Consider the following 19171-nt stretch of genomic DNA (forward strand, 5'->3'; position numbering starts at 1 on the left):
GAACATTTCCTCTCACCATAAAACCTTTTTCACTAAACAATAAAATTTGTTTGAAAAATTCAAAATTATCCCTTTTTTTATTTATACCTAGAATGCTCCCCAAGGTGCTTTTAAGTGTCTGATTTTAATATTAACTTAAATGTCCCCATCACAAGGTTATCAATTACGATTGAATCTTCCTTTGGAAGAAATCAAATCTTGGAAGAAAGTTCCAAGAAAACGTCTCCTGGATGACAGATTTCATCCAAATTGAGGTGCAACACCGGACGAAACTATTCAACATGTATTATATTCTCAGTTTTCCAACCTTAAAATGATTGGTCTTGCCTGTCTTTGGTTAGAAAGGGGAGGGGTAGAGCACAGGAGCTCAACAGAAGAAAGTGAACTTATAACGTCTGCCAATTTATGTACTTGCAGAAAACGGCCATCAACCATACAACTGTTTAAAAAGTAGTATGTTATATTACACTAAGAGATTCATCAATAATTTTCCACATATACACATATCTAAGTTCTAAATTTCTGCAATTTAAGGGTAGACTATGGAGACACATAACCCTAAATATAGGCTACAGGGGACATTGGAAAAATTGCTTAATGCATTTTCTAGCTTTAATGAATTAGAAAAAAGGCTGTGCTAGTATTAAAACATTTACATTACCAAACAAGGCGTTTATTTATTTCTTTCAGTTACTTAGAGATACGTAAGCAAAATAAAAAAAAAGAGTAAACTTCAACCAAAACTCTATTTTCAAATGAACTTGGTTTCAGGAACTAAGTTATAACACTTGCAATAAAATAAAAATGAATAAAATGAATAAAAATCAATGAAAAATAGACTATTTTCTTGAGAGTCGTGTCGTCTTCTTCCTAGGGGGTGGCGAACTTGACGAACTACTTAGGTCTTTACCTGAAATAGCATCCAGTGAGTATAGCAAACATGAAACACTAGTGATACAGAATACCATACAAATACTTAAATGGTTTCAATCGAGAGATGTACTATCCCCCCCCGCTCAGAGCAGGAAAAGTTGTCATAAGGATCGACTGTCCAACTGCTATTTCCTCCATAAATTTGCTTCGCATGATGTTAACATAGGTTTTAAAAAGATGTTTTGCCTCCTTTAATAAATTACAAGAATGCTTGGAAAATAAAGTTTATAATAAAAACAATTGTGTATGCCGCTTATTGACATCTAAATAAAACATTTGTTATAAAAATTGACAAAAGGGTTAGTTATTAGCATGCAATAAAACAACTCTAGACAGTCATATGCAATCGGTTAATGTCACGGGGAGGATTTCTCCAATTGAGAAAAAAAACACCTAAAGAAGAAATTATGTCTAGGATATAGAAAATTATAGAATTTATTTACAAAAATCTTATGATACGCGTGGCCTGGCAGAAAACCACGACTCAGCGTATCCACCCGACCTAGCAACTTCGTAACTTCCCCCATTGTGTATTCCTGGGGCCAGTCTGAACCGCTTTAATTATGCTGTTACAAAATTCAGTAACAATACGGAGGGTCCCATTACACATCATTTCTGAAATATCTGAGTTACGCAAAAGCATAACAATTGTATTTTCTTTATTTTTAAGTTATGCAGTGGTAAATCTGCAGTTTCAATTGAATTGAGGAATTCCGAAGTAAATTCAATTCCTCCCTTTTCTTTATCTTTTAGAATCGTAGCTTTTATACAATTTGTATTCTCCTGGGAGGCGATCGATAATTTTAGCATTTATTTTACTAACTTCTTTGTTGACTGAAGCTAATCCTTCATTAAATTGAGACTTAGTTTAGACAAACATTCTCTAAATACTTCCTTAATTAATGATGCTTGTTATTGCGAAGTCTTCTAGCCAAATTTTCTTTCTTCTTCACTTTTGATTTTGATTACTTCAGACAATTTGTCCATGCCCTTTGCTTTAGTTGCCCTTACTAGTCTAGTCTTACATGATGGTCCAGGTTGTTTGTTTTTCCCCCACTTTTGATTTAATTTGTTCTTTCCGTTCTCTTGATGCTATCACCTTTGATGTGTGGTTCCGACAAAACATCATTTGTAACAATAGCAAATCTTCGTTTTTGGGGTCTTCCTACAGGCCCTTCCAATAATCATTTGACAATTTCTCCACTTGTTGTACTTATATATTTTTGACAGTATGGTTGAATACCGTACTGTCATTTTGGCATACCAAAAGCACTGAAAAACCACCCCAGAGTGGGGCTTGACGTAATTATTCCACATTGGTACCAGAATTTGAATATCTTCTTGATGAACTTGACACAAAAGGTATCATATATCATATATTTACATAGACTAATTTATTATACATACGGCAAATTCGATGGTAGGGTGAGGAAGGGGGGGGGGGCATAAATGGCAAATAATCCATATAAAAAAGGGTTATTAAAACCTTACACATAAAAAGCATGTATTCAATAAATGAAACTAAGTCAGGACGGTCAAATACACCATACATAGTAAAATACACAACATACACAATGTATAATATACAATAATAATACATAGTAAAATACGTAAAAATACCGTTTAATACAGCACTTTTAAACCTATATCTTCGTGACGGCGCAGTGGATTAGACCGCACGTTTAATCCGACAGGATTCAGGTTTAACTCCGACCACCGCAAGGAAGTATTTAACAATTGTATCCATGCAATAATTATTAACTAGTTTTTTGCAATCGTTTAAAGAGGATTTTTATTAAACAAATACAATGCAAATTATCTTTAATTTGCACGTTTGCTAGATATACGACAAGAGATTTAAAACTAATCTAGTGTGAACAAAAATACAAATAAAACGTTTATTATTTGCCCTATTTTCATGCTAAAATGGAATAAATTCTATGCCAGAAAAATTTTAAATAAATAACTATTAAAAAGCTAAAAGTCACATGCTCAATTTTGAGCGCGAATTGGCGGCAACAATTACATACTGGATTTCAAAATCCAGGAAATAACTATTAAAAAGCTAAAAGTCATATGCTCAATTTTGAGCGTCAATTGGCGGCAACAATTACATACTGGATTTCAGAAATATGTTTGGACAATTTTATTCAAGGATTTGAAGTAAAATGTCTATAGATTTTACAAAAACACAGTTTTTTCCTGTATCTCCACAAGAAAAATTAGTAATTAACCAAAACAGACACATTCTCTGGATAAGAACACAATCTCTGATGGAACCTATTTCTTTTAAAAGATACCAATTTTCAACTGCTCCCCAGTAGATTTTACAGTACCTCCCCCCACTTCAAGGATTTCCAGACAAAATACCCCATGAAGTTGGGGGATTTTGTCAGGAAAGCATTTTTACAGATGATTGTATGCTAAGAAGAATTTTTCAGGCGAAATCGCCCGCAAGAAAATTTGGGGTGGGAATGTTCATCGAGGTTGGAATTGCCCGGAGAATTTTTTTGGGTGGCGATATTTTACGTGAGAGGGACTGTTCATGGAGAGAGTTCCCTAGGGGGGAAGGAAATTTCCATGGAGGGGGAGCCAAATTTTCAGGCATTATTTGAAATACAATCAGATAATAGATAAAAAAAAAAGATTTTCGACTGAAATTAAGGTGCAATATTAAAACCTAAAACGTACAGAAATTACTCCGTATATATTTCTCAATACTTGACTCTTTGCGCTGAAGTTTTTCTTTTTGACCCAATTCTTTAACAGCGACTCTTGAAACATAAGGACCATGTAATAAGACTATGAAACTTTTCTTATAAGTAACAAAACTATTAGAGATATTGAAGATGGGGCATCCCCCAGCATATATGGAATCATTCCTGTTCACTTTCAGTTTCACTGTTGCTCCTACTTTCAGTTGATTTTTTTTTTAAGTAAACAACGGATCCCAGGGAATTCGGCAGCAGAATCACTCAAATAAGGCATCACCATGAAGATGCACTTTTCTTCAAAAATTACATATTTTCTTTTTAATACTCCTTTATACAGCTGTCTATGATGTTCCAGTACCCCGCTAGCAGTGAAGAAAAAAGGGAACGCACCAAATAAGCTAACCAAGATTGTAAAAATACCTGAATCAACTTCAAATGGCAAGAGATTTCGAAAAATTCAATTATACGCATTTTTGTGACATTTTAACGAGTCAGACAAAAATTATGGGGGGGGGGCACCCTGTAGCTCCACTCATAGATACGGCTTGTCATGGTTTATGCCTTATAAGGAACCAGCAAACAATAGTAAAAAAAAAAAGCAAACACATATTTTTACCACGTATTTACCATATTTAAAACATTTATCATGTATATGATACTACCATATTTAAAACATTTATCATATATATGATACTACCATATAATTTGAAAAATTTGCTGAATCTGAAAAAGTAAGGTTTGAAAAAAAGGAACTTTTCGAATAGCTTGAGCAGGAAATAAGGGATGGACTGAATCCCCCAGCTAGTATCCCGGCAGCACACTTTAGCCCTGAAGTTACATAATTACATAAATAGTTTTATGATCTACCTAATTACAAAATATAGTCAACAGTAGTAAATAAGCTTAGTCCATAATAATCTTAGTAAAATTCGCAAGTTAAGAATTCGCCAACTGTAATTATTTTCCTGGAACTGATTTTTGATTTGTCTTTTATTTTTACCGTTTTGTATTTAGTTTACTTTATACTTTCTGTTTTAGGGTTGGTAATTGGTTCCAAAACTAGAAAGTAATTCAATAATAGAAAAACAGGGGTCTGAACTGCAAAACTTATCAGCAAATATTTGGAAACAAAGATTACTTTTAATAAAAAAAAGTTAGAAAATCGTATTATTTACCAATGTTTTCATTTAACTCTTTTTATTTTTGTTTTCTGCTAGAATATACCATTTCCTTAGCGTTATACCAATTTAGAAAGGAAAAGTGACATCAAATCACAAAATTCTTTTTTCTTAAATTGTGTCTTCACATTACCATCCTGTTACTTATTATCGTTACATAGCTCTACCACAGATAAGAGTTTTTTTTTTTTCAAACAACAGCGACTTAAAATTATTCGTCTTTTACTGCATTACTATATCTAACCTAAGAACCAGCCATATCAGACAATATTTTGTCTTTACAGAAATTTCTTGCTTTACTAGTTTTGCGCTACGAATAGGCGTTTTCCACCTCACCTGGAATCTGAAGCTCCGATTCTTACTTGGGAATTTGTCTAGCCGTAAGCTCCCTAGACTCCAAGCAGTCATACTACTTAACCCCTCCCTACCCCTCCAGCTAGGATTTGGTGACACCAAGACTCCAATCCATATCTATAAGACAAATGATTACAGATCCACTGTGTCAAATACTCGCTTAGGGTAGTCCTAGAAATTCTAACTCTATAACTTTGCCTCCAGAAACTGTAGTTCTATGTCTGTTTCTACTGTATTTCTTTGTTTGTTTAGATGTACCACCAATCCATGGTTAATTCAGTTTTAAAAAGGAGGGCTTTTTCTTCAGAGACAAACAACAGTGGTTGGCTGGCAAAAATAAGTAAATAAATAAGCCAGTAAAACAAAAAATAAACCAACAGGGTTAAAGGACACCTCCAACGTATTTTGGTATATTAGAAACAAATAGTCATTATATTCAACATCTAACAAAAATGTCATGCAAACCAGTAAAAGAAATTATTCATAGTCACGTGATACTGATTTACCATTTTCCTTAACTTCTTTTTTTGTCTTAAAATCCTCGTCGCTTTCATCTTCACTAAATGTTATACGTCCACGGGCACGGGTTGGACGAGCTGCTCTCTGAATTACCTTACGGTTATCTAAAATAAAAGACAAAAACACCTTCAAAGGAAAAATATATCTTCTTTAATTTCTTTTTGAGCCACATGTTTTTAGCTTTATCTTGCTCAATTTTTACCCATGTTGCTTTTTTTTTAATTTCCCTTTTGTTTTTGACATCATTTGGGTGGTGTCTTTTTATCAGATGATCGATCAAAATGACATAAGTGAATCACACTTACTTAGTAGAAAAAGAGGGGAGATCACTCGTAGTTGGAAAATTATCTGAAATAACCAATGATTAAGTCATTCTTTAGTTAATATATTTCCTGGGAGTTAATCACGAAAATTTTGAATTGTCAACTGGATTTTTTAAACTTGTGCATAGAGACGAAAGCAGAATTTAAAAAATTTGAAGGATTTTAGGCTTATTCATCGATTAAGGAGAAAATTTGTAGTTTATCCAGCGACTGTTATTTTTAGAGATGTTTTGATGTTATTATAAAATATGAAGCAAAAAAAAAGATAACTGACGATAGATATACTCATTTCAAGGAGGCACACTCGTGCCTCTTTAAAGAGGCGAACCACGACAATGTTAAGCGATCTTCGGTTCCAGTGGTCGCAGAGGGATGGGGAGGGATGCATTTAGTAGCCCGAGCTTCAACTAAGAAACCTGCCAAATTTCATCCCCCTCCGACTTTTCCTTCATGGGGAAAATCTGGCCGAAAGTTTCGACCCCCCCAACCCACCCACCCCCTTTAACGTTGTCCGATCGGGCTGAAATTCACAAGTTAAGGTCCCCTAGGGCCCAGAAGCTTATCCGCGAAATTTCAGCTCAATCCGATAACTCCTTCCCTGTTTTCCAGAAACCACGCATAGCCACTTAATGTTCATGTTCTTTTTTTTCGCCACGCCTACAGGTCACAGCCGACATCGGATCTGGGTGTACGAAGACTCATTCGTCGCGAAATTCTCCGAGTAATTTTCCTGGAAAGTTTCGTCGGAAAATCTTAACCCCCCGATTTTCTAGCTTAGAAAAACCCATTTCCCCATAAGAGCCCATGTTAATTTTTGAAATTCTTAAAAGTTATATTTATACACATGCAGGTATTTCGACTTCAAACATGCCCTGTTAGCTCAGTCGGTAGAGCGTGGGATTTTTAATCCTTAGGTCAAGGGTTCAAGTCTTTCATCGGGCGGTTTTATTTTTTCACAAAATATGAAAAAAACTTCGTTTTCTTAAAGAGTTAAAGAGGCTGCGTCCCAAAGTCGAACCTTAAAACGTACAGGAATTAGGAGAGGCAGTCCTAATTCATGTACGAGGAGTAGAGGAATTATTAAATTACATCCACCATGGATTGTAGAAAAACGTACAGAAATAATATGAAAAAAACTTCGTTTTCTTAAAGAGTTAAAGAGGCTGCGTCCCAAAGTCGAACCTTAAAACGTACAGGAATTAGGAGAGGCAGTTGGGGGGCTGCTGCCCCCCAACCAAAAACCTGTACAAAAGAGTCTTTAAAAGCGGGGGGGGGTTGGGGGCGGCAGCCCCCCAACTGCCTCACCTAATTCCTGTACGTTTTAAGGTTCGACTTTGGGACGCAGCCTCTTTAACTCTTTAAGAAAACGAAGTTTTTTTCATATTATTGACAATAGGTTCAACTATTTGTACACAATTAAGCTTTGAATAAACAAGCATATATAAATATAGAGTAAGCAAACCACCCTTCAAGTTCTTTATATTATACACAGGTTTAAGGCAGGATGAAAGAATTACATTTCATAAACATACTAACTTTGAAAATATATTAAGGCAATTCTGTGTTATGAAGCTTATAATAGGCAAGCATATGTACGTGCAAGTAGAAGATGGAATATCTATGAGGACTTGTTGTCTTGAGTAAACTCAATTGGTGTTATTTCAACATATAATGGTAATTTCATCCCAAATATTTGCAGGTAATTAAATAGTAGGGTAAACAATTTCTTTTAAAACAAACCCACATAGGGAATTTATGGAAACTTAAGTTTTTAGTGTCCTAGACTTGAGTGCCCATCTAGGTACTTAATAGCGGTATCAGAGAGAGCCAGGAGTTTATATTAGAAGTTATTTCTAATTTCTTTTGGCTTTTTTCAGCCCTAGGCTATCAACAAAAACCAAGGGCACCGGCAGAAAATTTTCCAGGGAGTACCAGACACCAAAATAGCAGTGGTGGTTGGGTGATAGTTTAGGTGGTTTAGGGCACCAAACAACGACTTTACCCCGAAGAGGACGAATTTACAATCAATTTAAAATTCTGAGAAGCTAATTGATTTAAAAGAATCAATAACTATATTTTAGGCTTCCCAGTTGCAAAAGAGGTAATGCCAAACGGTGGCAGTGCTGAATTCAACCCATATTGATTCGATTTATTTGTAATGAGATTAGGCTATGTTTGGTAATCTGTAATTGCGTATCAGCTGTAATGAAGCGGGGTGAGTCATTGTTTAGGTGGGGGCTGGATGGATTCCTACAAGAGTACATTTTAATGGACAAACTGCTTACTCTTCCCGAGGCTTCAGACAAATGTTGAAAGAGGTAGGGGGAGGAATAAATTAAAATGTTTCTCTATACAGCTAAGATGATACAATCCCATATCTAAGAGCACATTGGTGGAAAAGGCAAGGCAGGTCATCATCAGCCCCGCCACGAAATTTCTTTGGGGTGGCAAATACTCTTAGAAACGTAGTTTTCAGCAATTTTAAATGGTAATATTTTTCTTTTTCCATTTATATGAAGTACTTCAATGTACATACGAACGTATGTAATGTATTTATCGATAAGGAAATCCTATTATAGAGACCGTGACGGTTTCATTTATACAGAGAATCAAAAGTGTCACAGAATTTCCATCCCTAAAAACAATAATACTCCTTTACATCCAACCGAAAATTTTTAGTAGTAATATTGACAAGGACTATTCACCATAATTACTATTCACCAAAATTCCTATTCATCGCCAATTGTTTAAGTATATTAAAATTTTACCCAAAATTGATATTGCAAATTTAGACGTAGGACGGTACTAATCAACCTACAATTATTGATTTGCACATTTTAAAAGCCATTAACCAGGGATTTAAGGGACCGGTAAATCAAATTATATCTTGGTTAGGCCTGGGTATGATTTTGAAAACAATCAGAAATTAAATACAAAAAAAAGCTTTTCAACTGAAAGCAAGAAACGGATTTGGAACCTATTTGAACATAATGTCCTTTCTATGAAGGGGGCTGTCTGTTCCTTATCTCCCTATTCTTTACTGTGAAGCTTTTGTGAAGTTTTACTGTGAAGATTTTTCAAAGCACTAAAAAACTTTTGTTTAACGAACAAGGTGTTGAGAAATTAAACTTTAACTTACTTTAGTTAAAAAATTTTTCTATTTGTTAAGTAAAAAATGAAACTGTAAAGTTTTATGAATAAAACACTTTCCGTAGCGCAGAAAAAACTATCATTATTTCAATGATCTCTATCTGGATTTTGATGGACAATCAAACAGTTCGTATTAACGAACTGTAAGTAAGGAGCAACCTGGGTCAATAGTAACCGAAACTCTAAAAAACGGAATTTTGATACCATTAGATATATAAAAAGAATTGGCTTACTATGCTGATTCCAAACATATAAGTTTTATTAAGTTTAGTCTTACCCATTAAAAGCTACGAGCCTGAGAAAATTTGTCTGATTTTTGTAAAAAGGGGGAAAGACCCCCTAGAAGTTAAATAATTCTAATGAAAAAAACATCATCAGATTCAGCGTATCAAAGAACCCTACTATAAAGGTTTCAAGCTCATATCTGCAAAAATGTGGAGTTTTGTAATTTTTGTAGGAAGAAAGATCACGGATACGTGTTTATTTTTTTTTCCAAGGGTGATAGTATCGACCCAGTGGGCCTAGAACGTCGGGAAATGGTTCATTCTAGTTCTAGTTCCCTTTTTAGTGACCAAAAATGGAGGGAAACTAGACCCCCTCCCAAGTTACTTTTTTCCCATAATCATCCGATCAGAATTTTGAAATAGCCTTTTTTCAGCATAGTTGAAAGTCCTAATAACTATGTCTTTGGACATAGATGACCCCCAAGGCCCTTGGAGAAAGGTTTTCAAGTTATAAAATTTGTCCATTGTTTTATTTTTTATTGGGAAATATGCATATATTTTTTTCGGGTGGGAGGCGAGGATGAATTTTCTGCCGGGAAAATTTTTCATGGAGAAGGATGTTTCCAGGGGGGCGAACTTTTCAGGAGCAATTTTACACTGTGTGAATTTTCCAGAATTCCTATACGAAATTTCTTTATTTGTCTTGCTTTCTCTTTACCGATTCAATTTTACGCGTGGTGATGTTAAGGGTAATTGTCTGGGGTACATTTTCATCAGAATTGAATTGTTAGAGGATATTTCCGTGAGGAGGGGAATTTTTTCGTGGAAGTGGAAACAGGTATCCTGGCGTTATTTCAAAAACGATCAGATATTGAACAAAAAAGCGAGTTTTTATCAACTCAAAGTAAGGAACAACATTAAAACTTAAAACGAACAGAAACTAGATCTACGTTGCATGGGCAACGTGAGGTGTTGCGGCAACCTTTGCTCGGCTTCTCCGAGTAAAGTGTTGCGAGAGCAACACTTTGGTTTTGTTTCCTCGCTGCGACTAAACGCTGAAGTTGTTAATCTGTAAGGATGCTAAAATACATACTAGGTACACCAACTCGCAAAAGTTGCAAACTCCTCATTGCTAAAGATGATTGTAGCCTTACAGCCGATTAAAGTCCCCTACATGTCTTACCACTGGAACCAAATTGGTCTTACCATCAAATACAACGGAAACAAAAAATAGGTACACCAACTAGTAAGAGTTGCGAACCCCTCATTGCCGAGGATGATTATGAGCTAACAGCCGACTGTTGCTTACAACTCCTCTATATGTCTCACAATTGGTATCGGCCTATTTTTGGTTTCAGTGTGTACCTTACTACTGAAGTTGTCAACCCCTTTAACTTTCAAACTGGTATATCTCATGAAGGAATTTTTGTACAAAAAAATGGATGACATATACTTTGATCAGCTCATCAAAAGCTATCGACTGCCTTCGAAAAAAAAAATCTATCTATCTTAGTTCAAAAGTTGACTTTTTTGCCGTAGGCCAACTTTCTAACGTCATCACTTAGAAAGGAGCAAAGGATAAACTCTAATTTCTTTAGCAATGAAAGAAGTTTTAAAGTTTAAGAGGCACATCTGATACCATTTCTCTACCGCAATCCCAAGTGCGAAAAACCGAATGATAAACTCAGCTGAAATCACGAACAGAGATGGGTAGAAACAATAGATAGCAGCACTTTCGGACCCGTGGGAAAATGCCGCTTTTTTGCTTCTCTAAATTTTTCTATTTATCACTCAAAGAAGATATATTGGCTGTGGGGCAGGGTAACTGTCGCATATATTTAACACTTATAGATTTTAGTCCATCTTCAATTTGAAACTGGTGCCTGCCTGCTTGCCTGCTAGAACGGAGCTTTCCACTCGAAAGCAGAAACATGGTTTGATGAAACGAAAGCTTGGCTGAATAACTTCAGATAGTCCTCTCTGACATAGGCTATACAACTCCTCTTCACTTCACACACTATAGGCTCTGGCTCAAGGACAAGCAAAAACCATCCTTTTTGGCCCCAGGCAAGAGTTCTACGAAGCTTTCCAAAATGTAAAGTCATATTCATCAATCCGGCTTAAGGTCCACACTTTCCGTAAAAACCGCAGAGGTTAGACCCTTACCACTTTCTAGGAATAAGCTGAAATCGGGGTGCTAGGAACAAAAAAAAAAAAAAAAAAAAAAACACGACAAAACCAAAGTGTTGCTCTCGCAACACAATTACTACGAATATGAGGGTGGGGGGTTGCTCCCTCCTCAACACCTCGCTCTTAACGCTAAAGTTTGAAATTTGTCCGAATTCTTTAAAAACGACTCCTGAAACACAAGGGTCATTTAATTAGAACAATGAGTAACTTTTTTTTCAAGTGCCGACAAACTGTAGCGTAAAGAAAGAAGTGTCGAGGAGGGTGCAACCCCCTTCACATACGCAATAATTTCTGTTCGTTTTAAGTTTTAATGTTGCTCATTATTTTAAGTTGAAAAAACATGCTTTTTTTTTTCTTTATTTCATGAAGCCATTTCATGAAACATTTTTCTAGAGGCAATGGAAAAAGTATGTCAAATAAAGTAAAAGTATATAATGATGAAAAAACTTCTAAATTATTAGAAGTTTGAAAAGAAATCAATACAAAAAGTTCATTAATTACAATTTCGTTATTTAATCTAGGCAAAACAAAAAGTGGTTCGGAGTCAAAAACGGATCAATAATATCCGTATACTAAATATAGAAATGAAAAATAACAAAATATTGAAAGTTGTTTCACATCGGATTCTGTATTAAAATCATTTTAAAAAAAAGCTAAGTTTGGGTTCGTATTTCTGCGTTAGATCTTTATCGATGTTATATTATTAGAAGTTTGAAAACAATCGATCCAAAATTCTCATTAATTACAATTTCCTTATTTAGTCAACGCAAAACAAAAAGTGGTTGGGAGTTAAAAACGGATCCAAAATATCGATATACTAAATATAGAAATGAAAAATTTCAAAATATTGAAAGTTGGTTCAGATTGGATTCTGTATTAAAATCACTTTAAAAAAAGCTAAATTTGGGTTCGTATTTCTGCGTTAGATCTTTGTCGATTTTACATTATTAGAAGTTTGAAAAAAATCGATCCGAAAACCTCATTAATTACAATTTCGTTATTTGGGTTCTTTGCGATCAAGTTTGGGTTCGGATTTCTGCGTTAGATCTTTATTGATTTTACATTATTGGAAGGTTGAAAAAAATCCAAGCGAAAAGCTCATTAATTACAATTTCGTTATTTCATCTTGGCAAAACAAAAAGTGGTTTGGAGTCATAAATGGATCCGATATATCGATATACAAAATATAGAAATGAAAAATATCAAAATATTGAAAGTTGGTTCATATTGGATTCTGTATTAAAATCATTTTAAAAAAAAAGCTAAGTTTGGGTTCGGATTTCTGCGTTAGATCTTTATTGTTTTTACATTATTAGAAGTTTGAAAAAAATCGAAGTAAAAAGCTCATTAATTACAATTTCGTTATTTAATCTTGGCAAAAAAAAAAGTAGTTCGGAGTCATAAATATCGATATATTAAATATAGAAAGGAAAAATATCAAAATATTGAAAGTTGGCTCCTAATGGATTCTGTATTAAAATCATTAAAAATAAAGCTTAGTTTGGGTTCGGATTTCTGCGTTAAATCTTTATTGTTTTTACATTATTAGAAGTTTGAAAAAAATCGAAGTAAAAAGCTCATTAATTACAATTTCGTTATTTAATCTTGGCAAAAAAAAAAGTAGTTCGGAGTCATAAATATCGATATATTAAATATAGAAAGGAAAAATATCAAAATATTGAAAGTTGGCTCCTAATGGATTCTGTATTAAAATCATTAAAAATAAAGCTTAGTTTGGGTTCGGATTTCTGCGTTAGATCTTTATTGTTTTTACATTATTAGAAGTTTGAAAAAAATCGAAGTAAAAAGCTCATTAATTAAAATTCCGTTACATAATCTTGGCAAAAGAAAAAGTGATTCGGAGTCATAAACGGATCCGAAATATCAATATACTAAATATAGAAAGTAAAAATATCAAAATATTGAAAGTTGGCTCCTAATGGATTCTGTATTAAAATCATTAAAAATAAAGCTTAGTTTGGGTTCGGATTTCTGCGTTAGATCTTTATTGTTTTTACATTATTAGAAGTTTGAAAAAAATCGAAGTAAAAAGCTCATTAATTACAATTTCGTTATTTAATCTTGGCAAAAAAAAAAAGTAGTTCGGAGTCATAAATATCGATATATTAAATATAGAAAGGAAAAATATCAAAATATTGAAAGTTGGCTCCTAATGGATTCTGTATTAAAATCATTAAAAATAAAGCTTAGTTTGGGTTCGGATTTCTGCGTTAGATCTTTATTGTTTTTACATTATTAGAAGTTTGAAAAAAATCGAAGTAAAAAGCTCATTAATTAAAATTCCGTTACATAATCTTGGCAAAAGAAAAAGTGATTCGGAGTCATAAACGGATCCGAAATATCAATATACTAAATATAGAAAGTAAAAATATCAAAATATTGAAAGTTGGCTCCTACTAAACTATGTATTAAAATCATTAAAAATAAAGCTTAGTTTGGGTTCGGATTTCTGCGTTAAATCTTTATTGATTTTATATTATTAGAAATTTGAAATAAATCGAAGCGAAAACCTCGTTAATTACAATTTCGTTATTTCATCTTGGCAAAACAAAAAGTGGTTCAGAGTCATAAACAGATCCGTAACATCGATATGCTAGATAGAGAAAGGAAAAATATCAAAGTATTGAATGTAATCAAAGTATTAAAATATCAAAATATTGAAAGTTGGCTCCTACTAAACTATGTATTAAAATCATTAAAAATAAAGCTTAGTTTGGGTTCGGATTTCTGCGTTAAATCTTTATTGATTTTATATTATTAGAAATTTGAAATAAATCGAAGCGAAAACCTCGTTAATTACAATTTCGTTATTTCATCTTGGCAAAACAAAAAGTGGTTCAGAGTCATAAACAGATCCGTAACATCGATATGCTAGATAGAGAAAGGAAAAATATCAAAGTATTGAATGTTGGCTCCTATTGGATTCTGTATTAAAATCATTAAAAATAAAGCTTAGTTTGGGTTCGGATTTCTGCGTTAGATCTTTATTGTTTTTACATTATTAGAAGTTTGAAAAAAATCGAAGTAAAAAGCTCATTAATTACAATTTCGTTATTTAATCTTGGCAAAAAAAAAGTAGTTCGGAGTCATAAATATCGATATATTAAATATAGAAAGGAAAAATATCAAAATATTGAAAGTTGCCTCCTATTGGATTATGTATTAAAATCATTAAAAATAAAGCTTAGTTTGGGTTCGGATTTCTGCGTTAGATCTTTATTGTTTTTACATTATTAGAAGTTTGAAAAAAATCGATGCAAAAAGCTAATTAATCACAATTTCGTTATTTCATCTTGGAAAAAAAAAAGTGGTTCGGAGTCATAAATATCGATATACTAAATATAGAAAGGAAAAATATCAAAATATTGAAAGTTGGCTCCTATTGGATTCTGTATTAAAATCATTAAAAATAAAGCTTAGTTTGGGTTCGGATTTCTGCGTTAGATCTTTATTGTTTTTACATTATTAGAAGTTTGAAAAAAATCGAAGTAAAAAGCTCATTAATTAAAATTCCGTTACATAATCTTGGCAAAAGAAAAAGTGGTTCGGAGTCATAAACGGATCCAAAATATCGATATACTAAATATAGAAAGTAAAAATATCAAAATATTGAAAGTTGGCTCCTACTAAACTATGTATTAAAATCATTAAAAATAAAGCTTAGTTTGGGTTCGGATTTCTGCGTTAAATCTTTATTGATTTTATATTATTAGAAATTTGAAAAAAATCGAAGCGAAAACCTCGTTAATTACAATTTCGTTATTTCATCTTGGCAAAACAAAAAGTGGTTCAGAGTCATAAACAGATCCGAAACATCGATATGCTAAATAGAGAAAGGAAAAATATCAAAGTATTGAATGTTGGCTCCTATTGGATTCTGTATTAAAATCATTAAAAATAAAGCTTAGTTTGGGTTCGGATTTCTGCGTTAGATCTTTATTGTTTTTACATTATTAGAAGTTTGAAAAAAATCGAAGTAAAAAGCTCATTAATTACAATTTCGTTATTTAATCTTGGCAAAAAAAAAGTAGTTCGGAGTCATAAATATCGATATATTAAATATAGAAAGGAAAAATATCAAAATATTGAAAGTTGCCTCCTATTGGATTCTGTATTAAAATCATTAAAAATAAAGCTTAGTTTGGGTTCGGATTTCTGCGTTAGATCTTTATTGTTTTTACATTATTAGAAGTTTGAAAAAAATCGAAGTAAAAAGCTCATTAATTACAATTTCGTTATTTAATCTTGGCAAAAAAAAAGTAGTTCGGAGTCATAAATATCGATATATTAAATATAGAAAGGAAAAATATCAAAATATTGAAAGTTGGCTCCTATTGGATTCTGTATTAAAATCATTAAAAATAAAGCTTAGTTTGGGTTCGGATTTCTGCGTTAGATCTTTATTGTTTTTACATTATTAGAAGTTTGAAAAAAATCGAAGTAAAAAGCTCATTAATTACAATTTCGTTATTTAATCTTGGCAAAAAAAAAAGTAGTTCGGAGTCATAAATATCGATATATTAAATATAGAAAGGAAAAATATCAAAATATTGAAAGTTGGCTCCTATTGGATTCTGTATTAAAATCATTAAAAATAAAGCTTAGTTTGGGTTCGGATTTCTGCGTTAGATCTTTATTGTTTTTACATTATTAGAAGTTTGAAAAAAATCGAAGTAAAAAGCTCATTAATTACAATTTCGTTATTTAATCTTGGCAAAAAAAAAGTAGTTCGGAGTCATAAATATCGATATATTAAATATAGAAAGGAAAAATATCAAAATATTGAAAGTTGGCTCCTAATGGATTCTGTATTAAAATCATTAAAAATAAAGCTTAGTTTGGGTTCGGATTTCTGCGTTAGATCTTTATTGTTTTTACATTATTAGAAGTTTGAAAAAAATCGAAGTAAAAAGCTCATTAATTACAATTTCGTTATTTAATCTTGGCAAAAAAAAAAGTAGTTCGGAGTCATAAATATCGATATATTAAATATAGAAAGGAAAAATATCAAAATATTGAAAGTTGGCTCCTATTGGATTCTGTATTAAAATCATTAAAAATAAAGCTTAGTTTGGGTTCGGATTTCTTCGTTAAATCTTTATTGTTTTTACATTATTAGAAGTTTGAAAAAAATCGAAGTAAAAAGCTCATTAATTACAATTTCGTTATTTAATCTTGGCAAAAAAAAAAGTAGTTCTGAGTCATAAATATCGATATATTAAATATAGAAAGGAAAAATATCAAAATATTGAAAGTTGGCTCCTAATGGATTCTGTATTAAAATCATTAAAAATAAAGCTTAGTTTGGGTTCGGATTTCTGCGTTAGATCTTTATTGTTTTTACATTATTAGAAGTTTGAAAAAAATCGAAGTAAAAAGCTCATTAATTACAATTTCGTTATTTAATCTTGGCAAAAAAAAAAGTAGTTCGGAGTCATAAATATCGATATATTAAATATAGAAAGGAAAAATATCAAAATATTGAAAGTTGGCTCCTATTGGATTCTGTATTAAAATCATTAAAAATAAAGCTTAGTTTGGGTTCGGATTTCTTCGTTAAATCTTTATTGATTTTAAATTATTAGAAGTTTGAAAAAAATTGATGCAAAAAGCTCATTAATGACAATTTTCGTTATTTAATCCTGGCAAAACAAAAAGTGGTTCGGAGTCATAAACGGATCCGAAACATCGATAGGCTAAATATTTAAAGGAGAAATATCAAAATAATGAAAGTTGGCTCCTATTGGATTCTGTATTAATATCATTAAAAATAAAGCTTAGTTTGGGTTCGGATTTCTAGGTTAAATCTTTATTGATTTTAAATTATTAGAAGTTTGAAAAAAATCGATGCAAAAAACCTCATTAATGATAATTTTCGTTATTTAATCTTGGCAAAGTGAAAAGTGGTTCGGAGTCAAAAACGGATCCAAAATATCGATATACTAAATAGAGACAGGAAAAATATCAAAATATTGAAAGTTGGCTCCTATTGGATTCTGTATTAAAATCATTAAAAATAAAGCTTAGTTTGGGGTCGGATTTCTGCATTAAATCTTTATTGATTTTACATTATTAGAAGTTTGAAAAAAAAATCGAAGTAAAAAGCTCATTAATCACAATTTCGTTATTTGATCTTGGCAAAACAAAAAGTAGTTCGGAGTCATAAATGGATCGGAAATATGAACATACTAAATATAAAAAGGAAAAATATCAAAATATTGAAAGTTGGTTCCTATTGGATTCTGTAACTCAAAATCATTAAAATATAAAGCTTAGTCTGGGTTTGAATTTCTGCGTTACATCTTGATTTTACATTATTAGAAGTTTGAAAATAATCGAAGTAAAAAGCTCATCAATTACAATTTCGTTATTTAATCTTGGCAAAACAAAAAGTGGTTCGGAGTCATAAACGGATCCGATATATCGATATACTAAATATTGGATTCGGATTTCTGCGTTAGATCTTTATTGATTCTATATTATTAGAAGTTTTAAAAAAATCGAAGCAAAAACCTCATTAATTACAATATTGTTATTTGATCTTGGCAAAAAAAAGCGGTTCGCAGTCAATAACGGATCCAAAAAATCGATGTCGATATACTAAATATAGAAAGGAAAAATATCGAAATATCGAAAGTTGGCTCTTATTGGATTATGTATTAAAATCATTAAAAATAAAGCTAAGTTTGGGTTTGGATTCCTGCGTAAGATCTTTATTGATTTTACATTATTAGAAGTTTGAAAAAAAAATCGATGCAAAAAGCTAATTAATCACAATTTCGTTATTTCATCTTGGCAAAAAAAAGTGGTTCGGAGTCATAAACGGATCCAAAATATCGATATACTAAATATAGAAAGGAAAAATATCAAAATATTGAAAGTTGGCTCCTATTGGAGTCTGTATTAAATTCATTAAAGATAAATCCAAGTTTGGGTTCGGATTTCAGCGTTAGATCTTAATTGATTTTACGTTATAGAAGTTTGAAAAAAAATCGATGCAAAAGCTCATAAATTACAATTTCGCTATTTAATCTTGGCAAAACAAAAAGTGGTTCGGAGTCAAAACAGATCCAAAATATCGACATCGACACTCTAAATATAGAAAGGAAAAATAGCGATAGATCGACAAATCGATAAATCAAAATATCATCCATTACTTTCGAAGAAACCTCATTGAGAGAAACGAAACAGGTGTGATGCTAACGATTTAGTAACGAATCATTACGTTAACGAATTTCTTTCGAAGGCAGTTAGTTAAATTCTCCCAATTCACTCTTTCCAATTTATCTGTAATGTACTATATAATCACTATAAGGCACCTCTGCCCATCGTCACACCCCCCCCCCGAATCGCTCCAGCAAATACACGGGGACTGTTTTACTCAGTTTTTGGGGATCCCTGTTGTAGACCCTCTAATAAGGTTCCTGTCTGTAGACCCTTTTTGATGTGTTCGCCAAATTAGCGAACACTGGAAAATTGAATTGATCTAATAGCTTTAGCATGTATTTATTGTATATTTATTGCTATTGTATATTTTATTTGCTATTGTTTATATTATTGCTATT

The 19171-nt window shown here is 32.3% G+C and overlaps 1 protein-coding gene across 1 annotated transcript in view; it reads right to left on the reverse strand.

The window, feature by feature from the left end:
- Positions 1-657: 657 nt before the first annotated feature.
- LOC136043094 (condensin complex subunit 1-like) overlaps positions 658-19171 on the reverse strand; it is a 125749-nt gene continuing 107235 nt past the window's right edge. Inside the window, exons 19-20 of the mRNA XM_065728027.1 lie at positions 5686-5802; positions 658-910 (exon numbers count right to left, since the gene is read on the reverse strand). Of these exons, the coding sequence (XP_065584099.1) occupies positions 840-910; positions 5686-5802 (188 nt within the window). The 3' untranslated portion in view covers positions 658-839. The remainder of the gene's footprint in view (positions 911-5685; positions 5803-19171) is intronic.

Source organism: Artemia franciscana, unplaced genomic scaffold, assembly GCF_032884065.1.
Source record: "Artemia franciscana unplaced genomic scaffold, ASM3288406v1 Scaffold_296, whole genome shotgun sequence".
NCBI classification, from domain to species: Eukaryota; Metazoa; Arthropoda; class Branchiopoda; order Anostraca; family Artemiidae; genus Artemia; species Artemia franciscana.